A 25066-nucleotide genomic window follows, 5' to 3' on the forward strand; every position below is an offset into this window, starting at 1 on the left:
GATCAGGTAGAGGCGTACTCATCAATAGTCTGAAGAAGGGCCTCAATCCAAAACGTCACCTATTCCTTTTCTCCAGAGATGCTGTCTGTCCTGCCTCAATCTTCCCTAAAGTAGACACACAATGCTGGAGTAATTTAGCGGTAGATTTATCAATTTTCCCCAATGTGGATATTGTTCTTTCCTGGAGTTTTTTGCCATACTGCTGGCCATTGTATCCTCCAACAGTGGCATCAAGCAGGCTGTGCATTTAATCACACGGAATAACTTGAACAGAAACCATGCGGGTACAAATAACAAAGTTCTTACCAACGCAGCATTTTACAGAGCGTAAAGAGACAATTGTAGTGAGTGCACAGGAGATTACAAGGTATTGTCACATTTACAGATACAGTGAAAAGCTTTTGTTTGTGTGTCATCAAGTCACATCAAATCATACTGGATTTGACTGGATAGCATGCATTACATTAGGTTTATACACTATCGAATCAAGTCAGACTCAAGTATAATAAGTAGAGCAAAGAGGAAGATACAGAGTGCAGAATATAGTTCTCCGCATTGTGGCGCATTAGGTATGTTTAAGCGTCAGACACAGACCACTTCTGAAATTATTCTAAGGTAAATTTAAATTAAATACAGGAGACGGCAATAAAACTATCAAACACTAAATTCAGCGTGATTGTAACTATATATTGGGCATTGGAGTCATTAGTATCTACTTTTAGCACTGAGTTCTGAATTCAACAAAATCATATTTCTTAAGAAATGTCATATTTTATCCTTACCATATGGGCAAGAAGGATAAGCCACGGTTATTCCATATAGATGTGATCGCTGATCAGGTAGGTACTCATCAAGAATCTGATTCCCATATTGATTCTGCCTCCCAACTTTAGGTAGAACAATAATTCCATCTCTGAAAATAAAAAAAACATCATATGAAGTGTGTGCACCAGCTGGAATGAAGAATTAAGACCAGATTCATTGTCCATTTTGGTCTAATCAAACGGTTTAAATAAGTGAATAGACGGGATATGGGCCAAATGCAGGTAGGTGGGATATGTTGGACTGAAGAGCGTGTTTTCACATTGTAAGACTATGTGAATCTACTGTTGTAGAACACAAGAATGCTCTTGGTTCCCCTGGATCATTGTGGTACATTTTCTGTTATCCTCTATTTGAGCTTGTGAAGGCAGCCAAAGCTCTCCCTCCCCTGCCTATTTGGAAAGATTTTTGTACATTTAGCCACAAGCACAAAACCCTTTGCCTTAAGTTTCTCTTTTCACAGCTTGCAGCTCTTCTCACTCACCATCCTGCTGTTATGCTCAATGTTCTAATCAGCCTTGTGATGCCATGAATGTCCATTGAAGTACACATGTGCAGGACACCGCAAAGTGGATTAAACAGTCTCACGCTAATGTTTTGATACTCCTGATTCAGAAGCATGCAAGCAGTAGCAATTCACTTGACATGTGTTGCTGCCTCTATGCTTCTGGATCATGAGTATCAAAACATTGGTATCAAAGATTAGAGAGCATAGCTTTAACGTGAGAGGAGCAAGTTTTTTTTAAACAGCGTGGTGAGCGCCTGGAAGGCACAGCCAGGGGTGGTGGTATATGTAGATACGATAGTAGCACTTGAGGTTTTTAGATCGGCATATGAATATGTAGAAAATGAGGAGAAATAAATCACGTGTAGCCAGAGGAGATTTGTTTAACTTGACAGTGTGTTCAGCCCATATTGTGTGCAGAAGGGCCTGTTTCTGTGCTGAACATGAGCCAGTTCATCTAATTACATGGGAATTAGCGTGTTCTGGGTTTATATCATCACCAAACTTTCTATGTAACACATAGAACCACTGTCATGTTTAAGGTGGCATCTTTCCTTGGGAAACATGGATTTAAAAAAAAAGGATTTTGCCAGATATAACCCACAATGAATCTAAAAATTAAACCATTGATTGTTCCTTTACCAAGTAATACAATTGATACATGGCATTACTAATGCCTAATGGTCACTGAATTCACATGCTTTTTGATTGGGATTGTAACTCAGTGAGTGGAGGGCTATGTGTTTGGAGAGGATGAGATGGGAGTGAAAAAGTCAAGATGGTAGTTGGAGATGAAAAGGCCCAGAGAGGTGTGGGTAGGGAGTAGTCGAGGAGGAGACGGGTTTTTAAATGACAAAATAATTCCTAGCTCAGTGACAATTAATTAATACACCACTGTTGTATCTCCCTCACCATTTCAGGCAATCATCACTGTACGTATAAAACCTGTCCCATACAGGTGTTTTAACCTCTCACCTCAAAGCAATGCTCTCTAGTCTTTGATATTTGTAGGATACTATTGATTGAGAGATATAAACAAACATTTAAAAATAACTTTCCCCTGTTTTGGGGTCTGACAAATATCCAGTTATACATTAGAGGCAGCTCTCAAGACATCCTTGCATTTATCCCCAACAATTCTGTTTACGTACCTCTTCCAATCTGTGTAGTAAAAATGATTTGAGTAAGCAACAATGCTGAAGGGATAATTCAGGCCACTCTGTATTACACGCCTCCCTGACCCGTCTGGGTTTACGCACTCCAGATTTTTGGTTCCTATTCATCACAGAGAAAGTGCAACAAGTTAGTGCCAGACATGGGATGACACAACTTCATTCTAAGAATGTGTTTTAAACAGGATTCTTTCCGCCAACTAATTCCATGAAACCTACCAGCGTCAGCCCAGCAGAGTTGTGAGAAATACCGGTCGAATGTCAACCCATTGGGCAATCCAATGTCTTTATTGATCAATATCCTTCGGTTTGTTCCATCCACACGAGAAGTCTCAATTTTAGGAGCTTCACGATTCCAGTCTGTCCAGTAAAGATTGCTGGAAGGAAACCAGAAGAACATAAGATTCAATCCAAACCAGTCCAAGTATCTAATCTGGCGACTGTGTGAGCCTGTCATTTAGAATTTGTAAAACCAACCATTATCTGGTGAGCTTATCTTAAAAGGAAACATTTGTTGGCCCCAGGCTTTTAATTCCATTGGAACATTACTGCTGGAACGGTGCACTGTAATGGAAATGCTCACAATCCTTAAAAACTGTGCATGGATTTCAGATTATAATATTGAGGGGTAACAACATCTCTACAAAATTATTCTAATCATGTAATTTAGATTGCAATAGCAATTTGTGGAAAACCTGCTGCTTGCATGACAACTTTTAAAAGGTGTAATCAGGCTGTCTACACAGGTGATGCAAGCTAAATATCTAAATGGAAATAAATAAATTGAGATCTTTGTATTTTCTGGAAAAAAATTCTGTGGAACGAGTTGCCAGTGGAAGGTGTAATAACAAGATTTAAAAGACATTTGGACAGGTCCATGAGTAAGAACGGTTTAGAGGGATATGGGCCAGGTGGGACTGGCTTAGATGGGGCATTTTGGACAAATTGAGCCAAAGGGTCTGCTTCCATGCTATATGACTGGCAATATAGACAAGCTAATGTCCATTATTTTAAATCGGTAAACATTTTGGCTCCACGCAAAACTTACCCATGAGCAGAATCCACTACAATTGCTCTGGGGTTTACCAGATCAGTGTCTACAAGAACTCGCCGTTCAGAACCATCAAATGCAGCAGTTTCTATTTTATCTGATCCACTGTCAGTCCAAAACATCCTTCTGTGATGGTAGTCCAGGGTTAGACCTTCAGGACTAGTTAATCCTAAAATAAAAGCAGGTAAAAAAAATAAAATATTACATATTTTTATAGTTTAACGGGTATGTGCCAACTAATCTCAGGTAGAGTGTGAGATATGTCATTGATTGGTGAAGCAGGCTCAAAGACTGCTCCTACTCTCTGTGTTTCTACAAAACATTTTTAGACCTTGACATTAATGAAATTCTTTGTCCCTGCCAGATAACACACTAGTGCACTAGGTTTCCTGTTTGCATTTTTTGCAACAATGAACTTGCAATCTGTTTTACATCTTAGTAGAACAGTGTTTCCAAGTTAAAATGGCAGTGAAGTGCAAAAGAAAACATGATTATCTTTCCTGCTCTCCTAAAGTCAGTGAATGGTGTTGACTAAAAATCCACACCATTGGGCAGCTTTTAATTTGAAGATCCTTGTCCTCAGCAAATATTCATCCGAGGTCTGATTGTATTTACTTCTTATGCGCAATTCTGCAGGGCCCCATTGAAAGTCGTGTACAGGAAGGAGATCAGAAACCATCTACATCTGTAATGTAGGGGCTTTCCTTTCTCTTCCTCTTTGCAGACAAATTACTCGGGGCCCCACAGATCTGGGGAAATGTGGGATAAATTAAGGTACTGTGGACAAATGAATACACGTAATGAACATTACCACAAATGAGGCAAAGAGGGACAACTAGCACAATGTAATATTTAGCGCTCCACTTTCAGTCCAATCCTTCAAAAATTAGTAATGTCCCTAATATTCATTATGTCTGTTAAACTCTTTTACACAATTTTCTTTTCAAAAAATGCTTACAGCGCTGTTTTTTTACTTGCACTCATGGTTTTTGTACTTGTGTAATGTAAAAACGTATTAATCTTCACGTCCTGAATGACTGAGAACTTACCCATATCAATGATCATTTCCGGTTCTGCACCAGCTTCCAGGCTAACTCGATTAATAGTTCGGCCTGCGACATCAGTCCAATAAACCATCTTATCCCTGCAGTCATAATCAATACCAATAATAATTGAACCCTTGGAAGGGAAAGATAAAGCAAAATAAAAGTTAATTGTCTCACAGACCAGAACCTGGCAAGTTAAAATGGACTCTGGGCAGACATACAGATCTGTAAAATAATTAGAGAACCTCACATCGAGACAAGTTTGTATTAAACAATAATGAATTCCACGTGTGAATTCACTTGTGAAAATGCTGCCAGTTTCTTTCCAAGGCTGTACATGTAATTTTACTGGAGTTTTGATTATTTAGATTAAGAGTGATGCATGTTTAATTGTCATATGTATTGGCTACAGAGCAATGAAATTCTTACATGTTGTAGCGGAACAAGCTCATGAATGTAATAACAAACACATAATATATAATAATACAATAAATTAACAATCAGTAGTACTAAGCACCATAATAGTGCAAAACGGATATCAAAAGTGCAACCAAAGATACATTCACAGAAGATGATAATTGCTGAGGTTAGTGTTGTGCAGTGTTCAGAAGCCTGTGGATTGTTGGGAAGCAGCTGTTCTTGAGCCTGGAAGTCTAAGTTGTCCAATTATGAAACACAACTCGTATTTATATAATATATAATAAAACATAACTATACAAAATCCTGGTCTTCACCTACAAAGCCCCCCCATATCTCACTGACCTCCTCTCCCCTTACCAACCCTCATGGTCCCTCAGATCCACATCAGCCGGTCTCCTCTCCATCCACAAGTCCAACCTCCGCAGTTTTGGGGACAGAGCCTTCTCCAGGGCAGCTCCCAGGCTCTGGAACTCCCTCCCCCAACTGATCCGCAATTCCGTGTCCCTCACCATCTTCCAGTCCTGCCTCAAGACCCATCTCTTCACCTCTGCCTATCCTTAGCCCCACGTCCCCCTCCCTTTTCATCTGTGCATGAATGGCCTCAAATTGTGTTTTGAATTGAATTCTGTCTTTAATTTGTGTACTAGTCATGTCTCTACTATTTATTTCATTCCCCTTACATGTTTTTCCTCTACCTGCTAAATTTTTGTAAGGTGTCCTTGAGACTCTTGAAAGGCGCCCATAAATAAAATTTATTATTATTATTATTATATTTAAATGATTAAATTAATCAAAAACATGTATATAAAATTGAGGTAGTAATGTTTTAAAAAAGCATAAGTTGCCAATGTGCAGTCATAGAAAGAAAATGACTGGTTACACAAGATGTCTGATCACTTTGTCGTGTATGGTTGCCCACAGATATCAACAGTGGCTATATTCATTCCTCTCATTTTCCTGTATCTTGAATCTCTGCAATGACCTTAATGAAACCAGATTAGATGCTCATTAATTAATAACATCAAAGCTACCAAAAATTATCAATTCCAAATTCCTGGGATTGGGAATAACAACTTGCTCAGAGATAGTCTGAGTCACCCCCAATACAGGTTGCATTAGAATTATGCATAATTTCAGTTGAATTCTAAATGTTGGCGTGGGGGACAGGGGATGTTGCTTTTCCTAGGGAAATTGTATCTTTTACACTGTGGGAAATATTGGGATTTTGCCCAGTAGGGTCAAGATAGCATTCTTCTTGAAGGCCGCAAGTGAACCAGAATAGGAGTCATGGGGTATAGAAACAGGCCCTTCAGCCCGCCACGTCCATGCTAACCCCCAAATACCCACCTATATTAATTCAATTTACAATCACTTGGTCATAGCCATAACCTCATAGATCCGGTCCGTCCAGGCGCTGTTACATTTTATAAGAGTACCTGCGTCCACCACCTGTTGAGACAATGTTGTCCAGATTGCCGTCACCCTTTTGGATGAATAGCACAGGAACAGGCCCTTCAGCCCACAATGTCAACGCTGAACATGATGCCAATTTAAACCTATCCCTTCTACCTGCATTTGATCCATATTCCTCCAAAAGAAAATGATAAAATAAAATGCTCAGCTCCCCACTACCTCGCTACTCCTCATCTTAAACCTTTGCTCTCAGGCTCTTGTTATGGAGAACAGTTACTTTCTATCAGTGCCACTCATAATTCTGTACCCCTTGTCTATCACAACTCCTGTCAGCTCCCCCTTCCACGGTAAACAAGTCCACCCTATTCTATCTTTCCTCGTAACTGAAACATTCCAGCCCAGGCAACATCCTGGTGAATCCACTCTGCACTGTCTCCAGCGCAAATTCACAGAATACCATAAGTAGTTAGAAGAGCAGATCATTCAACTCCATCAACCATCTCCTCTGAGCAATAGGATCTTAGCGGGTTTGACATAGTTCAAGTTTACTTCCTTGCCTTTATCCCTTAATGCTCAATTTCCTTACTATATTCAGGAACAGCATCTTCCCCTCCACCAGATTCAGGGATAGCTTCTTTCCATCTTTTATCAGACCGCTGAACAGTCCTCCATAATCTAGGTTGTAGTTCCAAGCTGCTTCATTGCAGACCTTGGGCTTTTTCTTTCACTGTAACACTTCAATATTGTAACACTGTAGGCTTTAGAGATTCAGCATTTGGATTACACGGTGTACAAATCTGATATGGCAACTCTCTACGTGGCCCCTGTTACTATCTTATGTAATATATATGCCTTAGCCTTAAATTCGTCTTTAAGTTGCTCAACTTAATCTGTAACCACTGAAGCACTTTACTTTGGACTTTAGAGACACAGCGTGGAAACAGGCCCTTTGGCCCTCCGAGTCTGCACCGACCAGCAATCACCCTGTCCACTAGCACTATTCTGCACACTAGGGACAATTTATAATTTTACCAAAGCCAATTAGCCTACAAACCTGTACGTCTGGAGTGTAGGAGGAATCCGGAGAAAACCCACTATATTCTGCACTCTGGTGTTTTTCTCTTTGCATTAACAGTTGTACATGTGTGCTTGACTCATGTATTGTATAATCTGATTTGACTGGATAGCACAGACACAAACTTTGCATTGTATCTCAGTACACATGACAATAACAAATACCAATACCAGCCTTTAAGATGCCCCAAGACACTGCCCTCACAGCTCTAAGTGCCACAACCATATGGCTTTATCGTGAAGTTTGGAAGCTCAATTGGGACTTGGAGATCCTCAGCCGGAACAGCAAGGTGCTGCCTCACCGATGGAGGCTGTAACAGGTGAACCTGGAGCAGGTCCAGCCACTGTAATCTGCAGCCTGCCTTGGCCTTCTTTGAGGGTGCAGGTTTAAGGCAAGAGGGGAAAGATTTAATAGGAACCTGAGGGACAACTTTTTCCACACAGAATATAGGGTATATGGGACGAGATGACAGAGGGGGTAGTTGAGCAGGTACAATAACACATTTAAAAGACATTTGGATGGGATAACTGGATAGGAAAGTTTTCGAGGGATATGGGACAAAGGTTGGTGGGTGGGATTAGTTCAGCTCGGGCAATTTGGTCAGCATGGACGAGTTGGGCTGAAGGGCCTGTTTCCATTCTGTATAACTAAGTGATTCTGCCTCAAAAACCTGGCTGGGTGGGTTTCACTCAGCTGGCAGCAGACACTCGCAGAAATTCAGGGCACTTACAATGCAGGCTTCACAGAAATAACAAGATAATTAAAAATGGATAAAAATATATTCAACCATTTGTACAACATGAAAGGTGGATCCTACACCTCAAATCCATTTCACCTGCTGTGGACAAGTCTCCTTCACATACGAACATCTGTTGATAAGTCGCGAAGTGGGATTAATGAGTTGACTCTGAAATTGGCATAGAATCAATGGGCCTAACAGCCTCTATGCCGTAAGGAAATCTGAAACATATGGTCTCAGCCTTCACTATCAAGACATCCATCTCTTTTTCCAAGTTATAAACATTTCCCATTCCAGTGCTTTTGAATAAGCTTGAGTGCAATTTAATAAACCATTTACATTCCATCAGCCGCACTCTCCATTCCCCCGTGGAGAGTTTCTGATGGTGAAAGTTATTGAAGTAGATACTTTACATGAAGAGCTAACAGGCTCCTGGCTTCGTCCTTGTTCAGCCGAGTACCATTCAGGGGCAGGTACCCAATGTGTTGTCCCTGAGCGTACAGAAGGAAGGCTCCTGCGGGTGGTACAGTCACAACTGATGCTGTAGTTGGCTGGGTAACGGGAGGTGGAACAGTGGGTATACCTGGTGAACACAGAAACAATATCATCAGCTTGTGTGTTTATTAAAGGCACCATGGTTACCATGCTATTTTATCCATTTTTGCTGCCATTAATTAAGAATATTTTTGTGAGTATTGAATTGAACATTAAGTAACTAACCTACAAACAACCCCCCTCCCCTTCCACCACTTCTCTTCCCTGTTCTTATAAACTCACACTAAGTAAATGCAAACTTTTTATTTCTAGAAAATAAACTGGCCTATCTTCTGAAAAGCAAATAGTAAAATCTTTACTAGATATCATGCTTCTTTATTGTTTTTCCCTCGACCATTAAAAAGCTATTGCTTTGCAACCAAAGTAAGAGATGCAAGTTCTCACATGCAGGTGGAGTGCCCGGTTCCGTCCTGGTTCCTGGCATTTCGCGACCTTCCTGGTCCACGCACCAACAGTAACCACTGTTCCCATGGCATTGCAGAGGACTAAACTCTCCAAACTCAGTGCACCGGGGTACGTACTGATCATCAGCTGGACTACCTCCGTAGTGCTCCAGGAGGCTGGAGCGCCAACGTTCGCACACTGTTTGTGGTCGCTGGAGGGGCTCTGCAAAGCATCACACAGCAACTTGGTTAAAATGTGCAATCTCCTTTTACTGATCAATGTTTCCTTATAATGAACAAATTCACTGCATGGAATGCATAATTCATGCAGCCTTTATTTTTTTCAAATATAAAACTTGAAGTACTTTAAGTGTTCTGTTTCAGTCACCTTACTACAGGAAATATGTCATCAAGCTGGATACAGTGCAGAGAAGATTTATGTGGATGTTGCCAGGACTAGATGATCTGAGCTATAGGGAGATTTTGGGCAGGCTAGGATGTTATTCCTTGGAGCGCAGGAGGCTGAGGGTTGATCTTACGGAGTAGTATGAAATCATGAGGGGAAATAGAATGAATGCACTTGAATGTGAATGAATGTCTTTTTCCATGGAATCAAGAACTAGAGTGTATATGGTGAGAGGAGAAAGATTTAGCGGAAATCCGAGCGGCAAGTTTTACCACATAGGTGGGTATATGGAATGAGCTGCCAGAGAAAGTAGTTGAGACAGGTACCATAAGAACATTTAAAAGACATTTGGACAAGTACATGGATAGGAGAGCTTTAGATGGATGTGGACCAAACCTGGGCATGTGGGATGAGATTAGATGGAGCATCCAATTTTTTTGTTTCATCTGTGTATGTAAGTACTCAGTTAAAATGACATTAAAGTAAATACTGAATACATCTTGGTCGGCACAGATGTGTTGGACCACGTGGGTTCTCCCTGTGACCACGTGGGTTTTCTCCAGGTGCTCCAGTTTCCTCCCACATTCAAAACACGTGCTGGGTTGTATGTTAATTGGCTTCTGTAAAATTGCTCCTCGTGTATAAGATGCAAAAGTGGGATAATGTGAAACTAGTGTACGGGTTATCGATGGTTCGCATGGACTCGGTGGGCCGAAGGGCCAGTTTCTATGCTGTGTCTCTAAACTAAATTGTGCAATGGATAAAATTTAGGATCACTTTTAATTACATAATCTGATCAGGAATAGCTTAAAATTTAAAAGGGAAGTTCAAAGTTGTCTTATTTAAGGGATACTTTTTGAAGAGGGTACATATGGGGTGTGGTTGATTTTGGGAACATGTTTGATAAAGACTCGATGAAAAAGTTTTTGCACAAATCAATTTGAACAAAAAAACGGTTTAGGAACAGGCAAGTTTGAAATTGTTTTGTGTTGGAAATAATGCATAAGTAAATTCAGAGCCAAAAACCTTAAAAGAAAAAAAAAAACAATTAAAATTGAGAGGCACAGGGAACTACAGATGCTGGAATCTTGAGCCAAAGACAAAGTGTTGGAGGAACTCTGGGGTCAGACAGCATTTGCAGCGAATGGGCAGGCGATGTTTCAGTTTGGAACTCATCAGAAATTAAGAGATCTGTGTCAACCCTCTTTCTTCATAAACTATTGCTCAAATTATATGACTTTTGACTTCTCATTTCAAATGTGCAGAGAAACCACTGAGTTGTTGCCATTTTTGGATTAGTAAATCAGTGATCTGTGCTGTAACCAAATTGGGGAGTTGTATACAAAATCAAGTAGAAGGAACAATTTGTAACTTGACCTGCCAAGTGTTTCCAGCGTTTTCTGGTTTCATTATCAAAGATCAGCAGAGTTGCTCAAGACAGAATTTAAGGCAACCTGGCCCCAATTCACATCCCCTCAAGGCAAGAATTCTGTTTGCCAATAAAACCATCATGGGAGAGTACAACGTTTAAATAAACATCATATCCACAAGTTATAAGGATTGAGTCACAACTTGAGAGGTTGGATAGGCTGGGACGTTTGTTCTTTGGAGTGCAGCAGACCGAGGGTGACCTTATTGGTAATGGCAGAACAATTAAACGAGTACTTTGGTTCTGTTTTCACTAAGGAAGACACAAACAATCTCCCAGAAATACTAGGGGACCAAAGATCTAGTGGGAGGGAGGAACTGAAGGGAATCCACATTAGTCAGGAAATGGTGTTAGGTAAACTGTTGGGACTGAAGGCAGATAAATCCCCGGGGCCCGATGGTCGGAATCCAAGAGTACTCAAGGAGGTAGCCCCTAGAAATCGTGGATGCATTGGTGATCATTTTCCAATGTTCTCTCGACTCTGGATCACTTCCTGTGGACTGGAGGATAGCCAATGTAACTCCACTTTTTAAGAAAGGAGGGAGAGAAAAAACAGGGAATTATGGACAGTTAGCCTTACATCAGTAGTGGGGAAGATGCTCGAGTCGATTATGAAAGATGTTATAGCAACGCATTTGGAAAGCAGTGACAGGATTGGTCAAAGTCAGCATGGATTTATGAAGGGGAAATCATGCTTGACTCGTTTTCTGGAATTATTTGAGGATGTAACAAGTAGAATGGATAAGGGAGAGCCAGTGGATGTGGTGTATCTGGACTTTCAAAAAGCCTTTGACAAGGTCCCACGCAAGAGATTAGTGTGCAAAATTAGAGCACATGGTATTGGTGGTAGAGTAATGACATGGATAAAGAACTGGTTGCCAGACAGGAAGCAAAGAGTAGGAATTAATGGGTCTGTTTCAGAATGGCAGGCAGTGACTAGTGGGGTGCCACAAGGCTCGGTGCTGGGACCCCACTTATGTACAATATATATTAACGATTTAGACGAGGGAATTAAATGTAACATCTCCAGGTTTGTGGATGAAACAAAGCTGGGTGGCAGTGTGAGCTGCGATGAGGATGCTATGAGAATGCAGGGTGGCTTGGATAGGTTGGGTGAGTGGGCAGGTACAGTATAATGTGGATAAATGTGAGGTTATCCACTTTGGTGGCAAGAACAGGAAAGCCAATTATTATCTGAATGGTGTCAGATTAGGAAGGGGGGTGCAACGAGACCTGGGTGCGCTTGTACATCAGTCACTGAAAGTAAGCATGCAGGTACATCAGGCAGTGAAGAAAGCTAATGGCATGTTGGCCTTCATTGCGAGAGGATTTGAGTTTAGGAGCAAGGAGGTTCCACTGAAATTTTGACAGGGCTCTGGAGTATTGTGTGCAATTTTGGTCTCCTAATTTGAGGAAGGACAATATCGCTATTGATGGAGTGCAGCGTAAGTTCACCAGGTTAAATCTCAGGATGGCGGAACTGACATATGATCAAAGAATGTGTCGACTGGGCTTCTATTCACTGGAATTTAGAAGGATGAGAGGGATTCATAGAAACATAAAATTCTTAAAGGATTGGACAGGCTAGATGCAGGAAAAATGTTCCCGATGTCGGGGGAGTCCAGAACCAGGGGTCACAGTTTAAGAATAAGGGGTAGGCCATTTAGGACTGAGATGAGGAAAACGTTTTCACCCAGAGGGTTATGAATATGTGGAATTCTCTGCCACAGATGGAAGTGGAGTCCAATTCACTGGATGTTATCAAGAAAGAGTTATAGGTAGAGGAATTAAGGGTTAGAGGAATCAAGGGTTATGGGGGAAAAGCAGGTACGGGGTACTAATTTTCGATGATCAGCCATGATCATATTGAATGGCAATGCTGGCTCGAATGGCCTACTCCTGCAACTATTTTTCTATGTTTCTACTGAAGTGTAAAAGATCATGAGGGGCATGGATAAAGTAAATGCTCACAGTCTTTTTTTTCCCCAGTGTAGAGGATGAAAAAACTAGATGACATAAGCGTAAGTTGAGAAGGGAGAGATTTAAGAAGGTCTTCGGAGACTATTTTCTCATTGACAAGATAGTCCGTATCTGGAATGAGCTGTCAGAGGAAGTAAATAATTATGACTTGGACAGATATATGGATAGGAAGGGTTTAGAGGACATGGGGCCAAATGCAGGCAGATGGGTCTTACTGAATACGCCAACTTGACCAGCATGGACAAAGTGGAACAAAGTGTCCAAGTGTACAGCTCTGTTTATGGAATTTCAAATCATACATGCTTTACTATCGGATTAGTATCGGATTCCCTTTGTTGCCAAATCATACAAAGCACCAATGGAGTTATTCTTAACGCAATCACATACTTCCCAAAAGGAATCATTCCAACATGCTCCAAAATTGAAGTGCACCAACTGACCTGGCAGCCCACATCTTGGCTGGTCGCTGCCAGGAAGGGTCCTGGTCCCAGGGATTTCTCGGCCCAGTTCATCCACACACCAGCACTGGCTGGTGCTGTCATGGCACTGCAGAGGTTTGAAGTTGCCAAGGGCATCACACTGAGGGACATACACTCCCACAGCGGGGCGAGCTCTGTGGATGCTGAGCTCCTCTTGCAGCTGATCCCGCTGCTCGGCACAAGGCGCTTTTGGAGCCTCCATCGGTGCTGATTAATTGAAAAAAAAACGCCATGCATTTCTAACCAGCAGAAATAAAAATCTTCAGCATGACATTTCTACATCCACAATGATAGAGTCTTATAACACATGTTCTTCAGTCCAACTTGTCCCTATCAAGCAAGACGTCCCATCTAGGCTAGTCCCATTTGCCTGAGTTTGGTCTATATCCCTCTAAACCTTTCCTATCCATTTACTTGTCCAAGTGTCTGTTAAATATAACATAGAATATAAAAAAGTACAGACTAGGAACGGGCCCACAACGTCTGTCCTGATCACGATGCTAAGTTAAACTAATCACCTCTTCCTGCCGTGATCCATATCCCTCTATTCCCTGCTTATCCCTGTGCCCATCTAAAAGCCTCTTAAATGCCATTTTTGTGTTTGCCTCCACTACCGGCTCTGGCAGCGCATTCCAAGGCACTCACCAATCTCCATGTAAAGAATCTTTGCCCCTCTCTGAATATTTTTTATTCTTCCAAAACCACAAAATGTAAACTTTTGCTTCTGTTCCTTAAGTCCTGGCAACGTCATCATAAATCTTCATGACCGAAACTGAACACAATACTCCAAATGCGGCCTCACCAACACTTTGTTCAACTCACATAATGTCCCATCTTCTATACTCAGCTTTAATATTTAAATATTTGTTATAATAAAAATTCGAAAGTTTTGAAAATTTAGTTTTTAACCATTAGATGCACCAACATGCCGTCGCAATGAAAGCACCGGTAACGCAACATCAGTGAATTAATTCTAACTCTGACTGACCAGTCTGCCCACAGCGTGGTAGACCCCTGCCAGGACCTCTGCTGGTCCCAGGAACTTCCAGCCCCTCTACGTCCACACACCAGCAGTAACCGGTGCTGCTGTGGCATTGCATTTCCTGGTAGTTCCCTTCTTCATCACACTGGGGAATGTAGACCCCAACGGGAGGATCAGATCCATGCTCGCTCAATTCCCTTTGCACTTGCTCATGGTGTCGAGCACAGGCATTCTTGGGCTGTTCAATTTGTTCTAATCAGGAAAGAAAGGGCACAATCAAGAGTGCTTAATCATCATATATACGCTGACAACAGAACAATGAAACGCTCACTTGCTGCAGTTTACGCAAGTTGGCCCGTAAACGCATAACACAGATATTATACAATACAATGAATTAAAAATCAACAATACTAGTGCAAAACCTAAATTCAAGGTGCAAACAAAATCAAGTCCATAGCAGATCATCATAAGATCATGTGATAGGAGCAGAATTCTGCCCATCAAGTCTACTCCGCCAATCAATCATGGCGGATTTATCTCGTAGAGTCTATCTAGATCTATCTAGATCATAGTTGCTGAGGTAAGAAACTGGCTCGAAACATTTATGTAAAAATCATTCAGTTTGGTTCACTGCAGAATCATAGCAATGTCAGCAAATCATCCTGCCACGCACGTGATGCACGCATGGTGCACATTACACACGCATGGTGCACATTACACACGCATGGTGCACATTACACACGCATGGTTCATGGTGACGTAGGCAGTGATGCGTGGTGCCCCAGGATTTTGGTATGTACAAATTCTTCACGCGCTATCTGCGTAACGTGCAAATGATGCCCAAGTGGGGCAGGCCCTTAAGGAACAAGTTGTCAATTCACATTAAAAAAGTTCAAAGAAAACAGAGAAACAGCAGCGGAGAAAAGAGATCAGTATAATTTCCCAAACATTCTGAAATAGGTGGGAGTCATTCAGCACAGAAACAGGTTCTTCAGCCCAATTTGTCCATGCTGACCATGATGCCCACCCTAAGCTATTCCCATTAGCCTGAATCTGGCCAATATCCTTCCTATCCACAAACCTGTCCGTGTCTTTTAAATAGTTTAATTGGATCTGCCTCAACGACAATCTACAATCTATGACAGCTCGTTCCATCTGTGTGAAAAAGCTAGCCTTCAGGTTTCTATTAAAATGTTCCCCTCTATCTTAAACCTACGCACTCTAGTTCCTGATTCCTCTATCCTGGGAAAAAAAGAGTCTCTGCATTCACCGTGGGTTTTACCCGGGTGCTCCAGTTTCCTCCCACACTCCAAAGACGTACAGGTTTGTAGGTTAATTGGCTTCGGTAAAGATTGTAAGTTGTCCCTGGTGGGTAGGATAGTGTTAGTGTACGGGGATCACTTGTCAGCGTGGACTCGGTGGGCTGAAGGGCCTGTGTCCTTGGCAGGCAGTGACTAGTGGGGTACCGCAAGGCTCAGTACTGGGACCCCAGCTATTTACAATATATATTAATGATCTGGATGAGGGAATTGAAGGCAATATCTCCAAGTTTGCGGATGACACTAAGCTGGGGGGCAGTGTTAGGTGTGAGGAGGATGCTAGGAGACTGCAAGGTGACGGATAGGCTGGGTGACAAATAATGCAGTTTAATGTGGATAAATGTGAGGTTATCCATTTTGTGGCAAAAACGGGAAAGCAGATTACAAAGGTGGCCGATTGGGAAAGGGGGAGATGCAGCGAGACCTGGGTGTCATGGTACACCAGTCATTGAAGGTAGGCATGCAGGTGCAGCAGGCAGTAAAGAAAGCGAATGGCATGTTGGCTTTCATAGCAAGAGGATTTGAGTATAGGAGCAGGGAGGTTCTACTGCAGTTGTATAGGGTCTTGGTGAGACCACACCTGGAGTATTGTTGCAGTTTTGGTCTCCAAATCTGAGGAAGGACATTATTGCCATAGAGGGAGTGCAGAGAAGGTTCACCAGACTGATTCCTGGGATGTCAGGACTATGAAGAAAGACTGGATAGACTTGGTTTATACTTTCTAGAAATTAGGAGATTGAGAGGGGATCTTATAGAAACTTACAAAATTCTTAAGGGGGTGGACAGGCTAGATGCAGGAAGATTGTTCCCGATGTTGGGGAAGTCCAGGACAAGGGGTCACAGCTTAAGGATAAGGGGGAAATCCTTTAAAACCGAGATGAGGAGAACTTTTTTCACACAGAGAGTGGTGAATCTCTGGAACTCTCTGCCACAGAGGGTAGTTGAGGCCAGTTCATTGGCTATATTTAAGAGAGAGTTAGATGTGGCCCTTGTGGCCAAGGGGATCAGAGGGTATGGAGAGAAGGCAGGTACGGGATACTGAGTTGGATGATCAGCCATGATCATATTAAATGGCGGTGCAGGCTCGAAGGGCCGAATGGCCTACTCCTGCACCTAATTTCTATGTTTCTATGTCCGCACTAAACTAAACCAGATGGTGGGAGATCATTACGACTGACAGACTACACTCTACCATACATCTACCACTAACAACCAATTTTGCTGAATTAAACCTTTACGAGGATGTTGCCAGGACTAGAGGGTGTGAGCTATAGGGAGAGGATGAGTAGGCTGGGTCTCTATTCCTCGGAGAGCAGGGGTCTCTTGCCCAGAGTAGGGGAATCAAGGACCAGGGGTGAAGGGGAAAAGAATTAATAGGAATCTGAGGGATAACTTTTTCTCACAAAGGGTGGTGGGTGTATGGAACAAGCTGCCAGAAGAGGTAGTTGAAGCTGGGACTATCCCAATGTTTAAGAAACAGTTAGACATGTACATGGATAAGAAAGGTTTAGAGGGATACTAGACCAAGTGCAGACCCGTTGGGTATGCTCCCCCAATGCAGCCGTTCCCTACCCGTAGCCCCCACGGGAGACGTGGCCCTCCAACTCAAGCAGCTCAGGAATCAGCAATGCGGCTGTTTTTAAATGGCGTCTTTGAGGTGAGATGCGGGCGCCAGGCAGCCGTTATGGTCGCTGGCCAGCAGGAGGCGACAAAATGAGTGAGTGGGGGGAGTAGGATTTTATTAAAAATGTGTACATAAACACAACAAAATTTAATCAGGAGTGGACACTTGGAATGAAAAGTGAAATCTCTACCGAAATGGAAAAAAATCAGGGCGTTTGTGGGTGGGGTGTTGGCGTAGCAACGAATCAAAGGCTGGCAGCCACAAGTCAGAAACACACACAGCCAGACACACAGAGTTTTAAATATAGATAGATGGATCAAGCGCAGGCAGGTGGGACTAGTGTAGCTGGGACATGTTGGCCGATGTGGGCAAGTTGGACCGAAGGACCTGTTTCCACTCTGTATCACTCTTTGACTATGAAAGTACCGACTGACCTGCTGACCCACAGCGTATTTGACCAGTTCCTGGTGGGGTCCTGGTTCCTGGAATCTCACGCCCATTTTCGTTCACACACCAGCAGTGGCCTGTGCTGCCGTGACATTGGATAGTCCTGAACCTCCCTGCTTCATCACACTGAGGGATGTGGAGTCCCAGTCGCTGAGATCCATGCCGGCTCATCTCTGCTTGCAGTCTCTCTCGCTGCTCCTCACAATCAGTCTGGGGACGTTCATTGGTTGCTGATCATTCAAAATAAGATTGATTAATAAAGCAGACTGACTGGTCACATCACAGCCTAACCTCCCCACTATCAAAATGATCTATAGAAGATGTGTCTGAAGAAGGGTCTCAACCTGAAACGTCACCTATTCCTTTGCTCCAGAGATGCTGGACCCGTTGAGTTACTATAGCTTTTTGTGTCTATCTTTGATCTATAGGAGACCCTGACTCAAAACGGTAGCCAGCTCAAGGACCCACACCACCCTGGGCACACTCTCATCTCAGGAAGCAGGTACAGGAGCCTGAAAACCGTGACCTCTTCGTTCACGAACTTCATCCCAACAACCATCAGACTCTTGCAAACTACAAAACATTAACCTCAGCAACTATGATCTATGGACTGTTTCGTTGGTTGTTCAATGGACTAGTTTTGCACTATTACGATCACCTCATATTATGGTTATTAATTTATTGTGTCATTGATTATTATACATTCATCTGCATGTTATTGCATTCAGGGGGCAGTTATAATGCTGCAACTAAACATTTAATTGTTCAGTTGCCGGTACATATGACAAGGAAACACTCTTGATGTCTCACTCTATATAAATTGTCATCAGTCCATTTATTAGGGAAGGACAAGGTAATTCGCCTAAGCACAACATGCTTTTATATGACTATTCATCTGATATTCTTGACAAATGCATTTAGTTTGATCCAAATTATATCATTACTTATTCTCATCAAAGGTTAGTACCTTCAACTGCTACATGGCTTCTGAAAATATTTAACATTATATCTGCAATTTATTTTCCACTAAATGATACTTTGGAGATATTTTGAGGAAGTATTACAGAATTAGTTTTTTAGTTGTAGTTTTAAAGGGTGTGCATGAGTCCGCACCAACCAGATATCACCCGTGCACTAATTCTATCCTACACACTAGAGGCAATTTACAGAAGGCCATTAATCTTCAAATTAACCTATAGTTCTTTGTAGTGTGGGAGGGCACCGGGACATCCAAACTCTGTACTCCATAGTCAGGCTTGAACCCGGGTCTCTGGCACTGTAAGGCAGTAACTCTACCACTTTGCCACCCAGGATCAGCCAGTTTTTAACTAATTTGAGATACATAGAGTTCAATAAAAGTTGAGATCCAAATGGGCTCACCTCCATTTCCATCTGTTTTTGGTACACTGTTAGGCTGATTTGAGGGATCTGTTGGCTATGGATCAAGGAATAAATAAACTGGCTTTGAAAGTATTACAAAGATTTGCAGGTCTGGTGGATCAGTTGTGTTTCATCTCGAGCACACTGTGCATGGACTCTGAACAGTCCGAAAGCATTGACTTCAAAACGCAATACAACTTGAGTCAGATACTTAGCACATTATCTCCAACTGATTGGTATTCTTTCATGATTACATATACAAATGTATGAAACAGTGTTCATGTTTTCAACACTTAATAAAGTTCATATTTAGGATGTCTTCGCAGATTAATTTAACTTTGAGAAATATTTGTAGGGACTGTTACAGCAACAGAACCCTGCAGAAGTTTATCCTGCTTCGTAACTGGATCTTGTTTAGTGAAATGTGATTTATGAAGGACATTTACATATTATAATGTGATTAGAGTAAGTTTGAATTGTAATTAGTTTTTACACAAATGCATTACAGAATACGAATAATGCAAGGAAGGTAATATTCAATAAGGTTAATATCATGGAACTCACGAAAAAATAAAGTTGGTCTCATTTTCTGATGACATTTAAAAAAATGTTTTATCCATTACTCAGTGTGCCCACTGATGCAATATAAAAATTAAGTCAAAGAATCAAGAGTGTTTAATCATTATATGTAACAGTGACAGAATAATGACATTCTTACTTGCTGCAGCCTAACAGGCCCATAAATGCAATCACACACAGATAGTAAATAATAATCAGTAATACCAGATAACCATTCCAGTGTAAAACCAAAGTGTCTCATAGTGAAACAGAAGACACAGTCTATGGAAGATCATAGTTGCTGTGGTTCGTGCTATGTAGCGTTCAAGGACTGAATCAGTTTTCATGAGCTTGAACACTCTTTCCAAGGTTGATATTCTTAGTAAATACCTACTTCATTGATAACAAGAAAGACAAACAGCGGTGGATCAGTATATGAGAAGTATTCTGAGCTGATCGACAAAATGAGACACTGTGTAGTTTAGCAAAATATCTAATGGGAACTGGACATTTGGAGGCAGAAAAGTTAAGAATGTCACAACTCAAATCCAATGACAGGGACAAGCACTTCATAGTCACAAGAGTACAAATGAACAGTTTCGCTGAACAGCTTCCCTCAAACACACATGGGTTTAAAAAGTTCAGTGACATAGGTGTAATTTAACAAACCTGGAAATCACTTTGAACTTTTCTCAGAGTCAGTGTCATGCAGCATGGTAACAGGTGCCCTCGCTCAACTCCTCCCTGACAACCAAAATGCCCCATCTAAACTAGTCCCATTTGCGTGTGTTTGGCCTAAATGCCTTTTTCGTCCCATTTACCCCTGGCAACTTTAAAGTACGACAATGTTATTTCACTTATTTATGAACAACTAATGATGAACAGATACCGGTATACCAGAACCAAACACAGTCAGTCAATGAGAAAAAATATGTACAAATCCAGAATCAACAAATGTACGCCCTGGGTAGGCGAAATTGGGGTAAATTTACCCCAGGTTGAGAACCCTTGCTCTAAACCTTTCCTATCTTTCCAAGTGTATTTTAAATGTTGTTATGGTACCTACTTCAATTACATCCTCTAGCAGCTCGTTCCATATACCTCCACCCTCTGTACAGAAACGTTGCTCCTGGGGTTCCTATTCAACCTTCCCCTCTCACCTTAAACCTATGATCCTACCCTGGCATTCATCTTATCTATTCCTCTCATGATTTTATACACCTCTATACATAACCCTCAGTCTCTTGCATTCCAAGGAACATATTTCTAGCCTGCTCAACTTCTCATCCCCTCAAGTCCTGGCACCATCCTCATTAACTAATACCACAACATCTTCTGTTTTTCTAAAATACACGATGCATTGGTTGAATGGAGTATTGACTAGTCACCTGACAAGTCACAGTGCGGTTGAGCTGTTCCTGGTGGTGTCCTGGTGTTTGGGACTTCCTGTCCGTTTTCGTACACACACCAGCAGTGGCCTGTGCTGCTGTGGCATTGCATCAGCCTGAAGTTCCCTTCTTCGTCACACTGAGGGATGTGGTGTCCCAGCAATGGTTCAGGTCCATATGCCCTCATCTCCATTTGCAATCTCTGTTGTTGCTCTTCACACGCAGTTTTAGGGCGTTCATTGCTTTCTGAAACTAGTTGTGAAATGATTCAAAGCCAAAAACAATCACTAAAATTAGCCCTTGTAATGCTCTTTCTTTATACCCCCTCCCAATGCAATCCATGTAATCTACTAATTTATCGATTCAATCCATCTGAATCCCTGGAATAACCCTGCAGACATCACATATTCTGTTTTCAACTGATGGCCGTTCAGGACGCAATCCTTGATCATTTACGATTCTTTTTAATTACCGTAAAGACTTGAGGAATTATTAGAACAACAAAAACACGAATGGAAAAAACACATTTGAAACATTTGATGATTCAATTGGCAAGGAGGGAAATGAAGATGGAATATTTAAATGGAAGGAATTTAAATAAAAATAACTTATTGGTCTTATCATCGTTTCTCGATTTTTATCCCTTCCACTGAGCATCTGCTGGTTGCGTCTGTTTATGAATTATTGTGGAAAATATCAAAAACATTTACAAAGCAGAAACTTTAAGTTAATGTTCAATTTAATTCAGAACACGAAGAAACCAAGGAAACCACAGGGGAAAAGATATGGATATTGTTTGGCAGTAAAAGTAACCTTTGAGAGATGGGAAGGAGGTTGGATAGAGATATAATCTAGAAAGCACCAGAGCTTTGAGCAGCAAGCTAAGGTAGTTAAAGGAGTTATTTTAAACCAAGATTACCTTCAGTTCAAAGCCAACTACTTGTAGGCCGTTTGTAATTAAATGTGATATTATATGCCAAAGCCAATTGCTTCCATGATAGTCAGCTTTTATAGTCATGGAGTCAAGGAGCAGTAGAACATGGAATCAGGCCCCTTGGCCCATCTTGTCCCCACTAACCAAGTTGGTATATTGGACTCGTCCCATTTGCCTGCATTTGGCCCATAGCCGCTAAAAACTTCTTATCCACATTTCTGTCTAAATGTCTTCTAAAAATCCTAATTGTGTCCACTTGTATTACTTCCACTGGCAGGACATTCCAGATATGGACGACCCTCTGAGTGAAAGGTTGTCCCTGAGGTCCCTCTTAAATCTTACTCCTCTCAAGCCTATGCCCTCTTGTTTTAGAATCTTCTACTCAAGGAAAAAGACTGTGAGTATATACTTTAACCATATCATGCACAATCTATACACCTCAATACAGTAACTCCTCAGCTTCCTACGTTCCACAGAAAAATGTCCCATCCTTTCCCTATGTCAAGTCAAGTTTATTCGTCACATACACATATGAGATGTGCAGTGAAATGAAACGTGACAATGCTTGCGGTTTGTGCAAAAACACTACAAAACGGAATGGAACAGAATCACATATTACATATTTGTGGGAGGAAAAACAAATATATCGTTTTTTTTAATAGCTCAAGCCTGCAAGCCCAGGGAACATCCAGGTGAATCTCTTCTGCATCCTTTCCAAATCAATGACTTCCATCCTATAGCTGGGCAACCAGAACTGTTCCCAGTACTCCAAGCGTGGTCATACATTTATGGGAAATGTGAAGGTGCTTCACCAAATTTTTAGTTAGATTTTCCAATGAACAAATATTTGAACTTTTCCTTTTCCCCCCACAGTATTGAAAATTTACCCTCAAATACTGACCTGTCGGCCCACAACGCGGTTGAGTGGTTCCAGGTGGTGTCCTGGTCCCTTGCACTTCCTGCCCATTTTCGTACACACACCAGCAGTGGCCTGTGCTGCTCTGGCATTGCATCGGCCTGAAGTTCCCTTCTTCGTCACACTGAGGGATGTGGAGTCCAACAATTGGCCCACGCAGGCTCACCTCTGCTTCCATCCGCTCCCTGTGCTGCTCACAGGCTGACTTTGGCTGCTCATCAGCTGCTGATGAAACAAAACGGTTTGGAAACAATCACCAAATAAAGTTGAAATCTCTCAAAGCGATTAATGAAACTTCTTGTGTATCCAGAGTGGCCAAAGTTTGTTATTATTTCTAATGCAACTTCAGAGGTGTATTAAATGAATGCAGCAAAAGACACCGAACATCTTAGTTCATATATTGCACATATTCTGCAGAGCACACCCCTTGGAACAGGACCTGTACTCGCTGGAGTTTAGGAGGATGAGGGGGAACCTCATTGAAACTTACCGAATAGAGAAGAGTTTGGATAGAGTGGATGTGGAGAGGCTTTTTCCACTAGTGGGAGAGTCTAGGACTAGAGTTCATTAGACAAAGTGGGACCCGTTGGGTCCCAGTCACACGGGAGGCCTGATCCCCCAACGCAACCCATTCCCCAACACAATATTCCACCACTCACCCATAGCCCCTAACTGCGCATGCACAGCTCATTTCCCCTCATCCCCGAGCACTCACTCCCCCTCTTCATCTGTGGGAGTGGAGGAGGGGAGGGAAGTGGGATGTGTGGAGGGGGGTGGGGTGGGATGGGAGGAGGGGTGTGTGTGGATGGGGAGGTGTAGGGGGGGAGAGGGTGGTGTGGGGGGAATGTGGCAGGGGCGGTGGGGTGGGGGTAGGTGTGTATGTGGGTGGTGGGAGGGGGTTGGCGGGATGTGGTGGGGGGGTGTGGGCAGGGGGGGGGTGGGGTGTGAGGGGAGAGGGGTGTGTGGGCAGCAGGGAGTGAGCTTGGTGAAAAGACAGGGGAAGAGCCATGGGGGGAGGGGGGCTTCACGGGGGAGGGGGAGGAGCCAGCGAGGGGGACCAGACGGGGTAGAGGCTGTAATTAGCGTTGCGATGGGGACTCACTGCGGGCGCTGGTCGCTGATTGTTCTCTTCCACCAGGATCAGAGTCTCCCCTTTACATTTGGCAACATCTCCGACCTTGGACTGGGCTAGGTTTCCCACGCTGGGCTGTGCTGGGCTGCTGCTTGCTGCTTGAGGCAGGGCAGGGTGGAGCTGCTTGGGTCCGGTTGGAAACCTACGCCGGCCATCCTCAGCTCCAGTAAAGACGTGATGGCGCAGGAAGGGGCGGACCGTCCTGGGGAGTGCGGGAAGAGACTAATCCGTGCGGTGCTGACTGGCAGGAGAAGTGATCGATCTGCGCATGCGCGGTTTTTAAGAATTTTAACCTCGCTAACTTTTACAACATTCAACCGATCGGAACAAACCTTGACGCACTCACAGCACAGGAGAACATTGAGTGAACTGGTGAAAAATCACAGCGCCATCACAAACCGTTTTTTGCGCAAATAGAAAGACCGCCAAACCGGAAGATAACAAGATCAGAGCTTTAGTCATGTTTAGATAGCCTCAAAATTAAAGGACATTACTTTAGGAAGGAGATGAGGAGGAATTAGACAGATGGTGGTGAATCTGTGGAACTCTTTGTCATAGGAGGCTCTGGAGGCCAAGTTAATGGATATATTTAAGGCAGAGATAGATAGATACTTGATTAGTATGGGTGTCAGAGGTTATGGGTAGAAGGCAGGAAAATGGGATTAGGAGGGAGAGATAGATCAGTGATGATTGAATGGCGGAGTAGACGATGGCCCAATGGACTTACTCTGCTCCTCTCCCATGACAATTTCACACAATATTTGTAATTGTGCTACCCAGTAATGCTACTCAACAAAGATTATATTTTCAACCCATGGTCTACATTTGATTACAAGCATCACTGCCACTGCTTTAGATTTTAAGAAGGTCTTCTCGGTACAAAGTTTTTTTATTGAGTGTTCATTGTGAAG

The 25066-nt window shown here is 42.5% G+C and overlaps 1 protein-coding gene across 9 annotated transcripts in view; it reads right to left on the reverse strand.

Annotated features, from left to right (window-relative positions):
• nid2a (nidogen 2a (osteonidogen)) overlaps positions 1-25066 on the reverse strand; it is a 120962-nt gene that overhangs the window by 3033 nt on the left and 92863 nt on the right. For 7 of the 9 annotated variants that reach the window (XM_055640404.1, XM_055640409.1, XM_055640405.1 and 4 more), the window contains 12 exons: positions 23009-23248; positions 21174-21425; positions 17835-18077; positions 14464-14709; positions 13437-13682; positions 9183-9404; positions 8657-8826; positions 4600-4729; positions 3548-3719; positions 2719-2876; positions 2479-2602; positions 783-913 (listed from right to left, as the gene is read on the reverse strand). In XM_055640404.1, coding sequence (XP_055496379.1) covers positions 783-913; positions 2479-2602; positions 2719-2876; positions 3548-3719; positions 4600-4729; positions 8657-8826; positions 9183-9404; positions 13437-13682; positions 14464-14709; positions 17835-18077; positions 21174-21425; positions 23009-23248 — 2334 coding nt within the window. The remainder of the gene's footprint in view (positions 1-782; positions 914-2478; positions 2603-2718; positions 2877-3547; positions 3720-4599; positions 4730-8656; positions 8827-9182; positions 9405-13436; positions 13683-14463; positions 14710-17834; positions 18078-21173; positions 21426-23008; positions 23249-25066) is intronic. The other 2 variants (XM_055640403.1, XM_055640406.1) reach the window with 2 other exon arrangements.

This window comes from Leucoraja erinacea, chromosome 9 (assembly GCF_028641065.1).
Source record: "Leucoraja erinacea ecotype New England chromosome 9, Leri_hhj_1, whole genome shotgun sequence".
NCBI classification, from domain to species: domain Eukaryota; kingdom Metazoa; phylum Chordata; class Chondrichthyes; order Rajiformes; family Rajidae; genus Leucoraja; species Leucoraja erinaceus.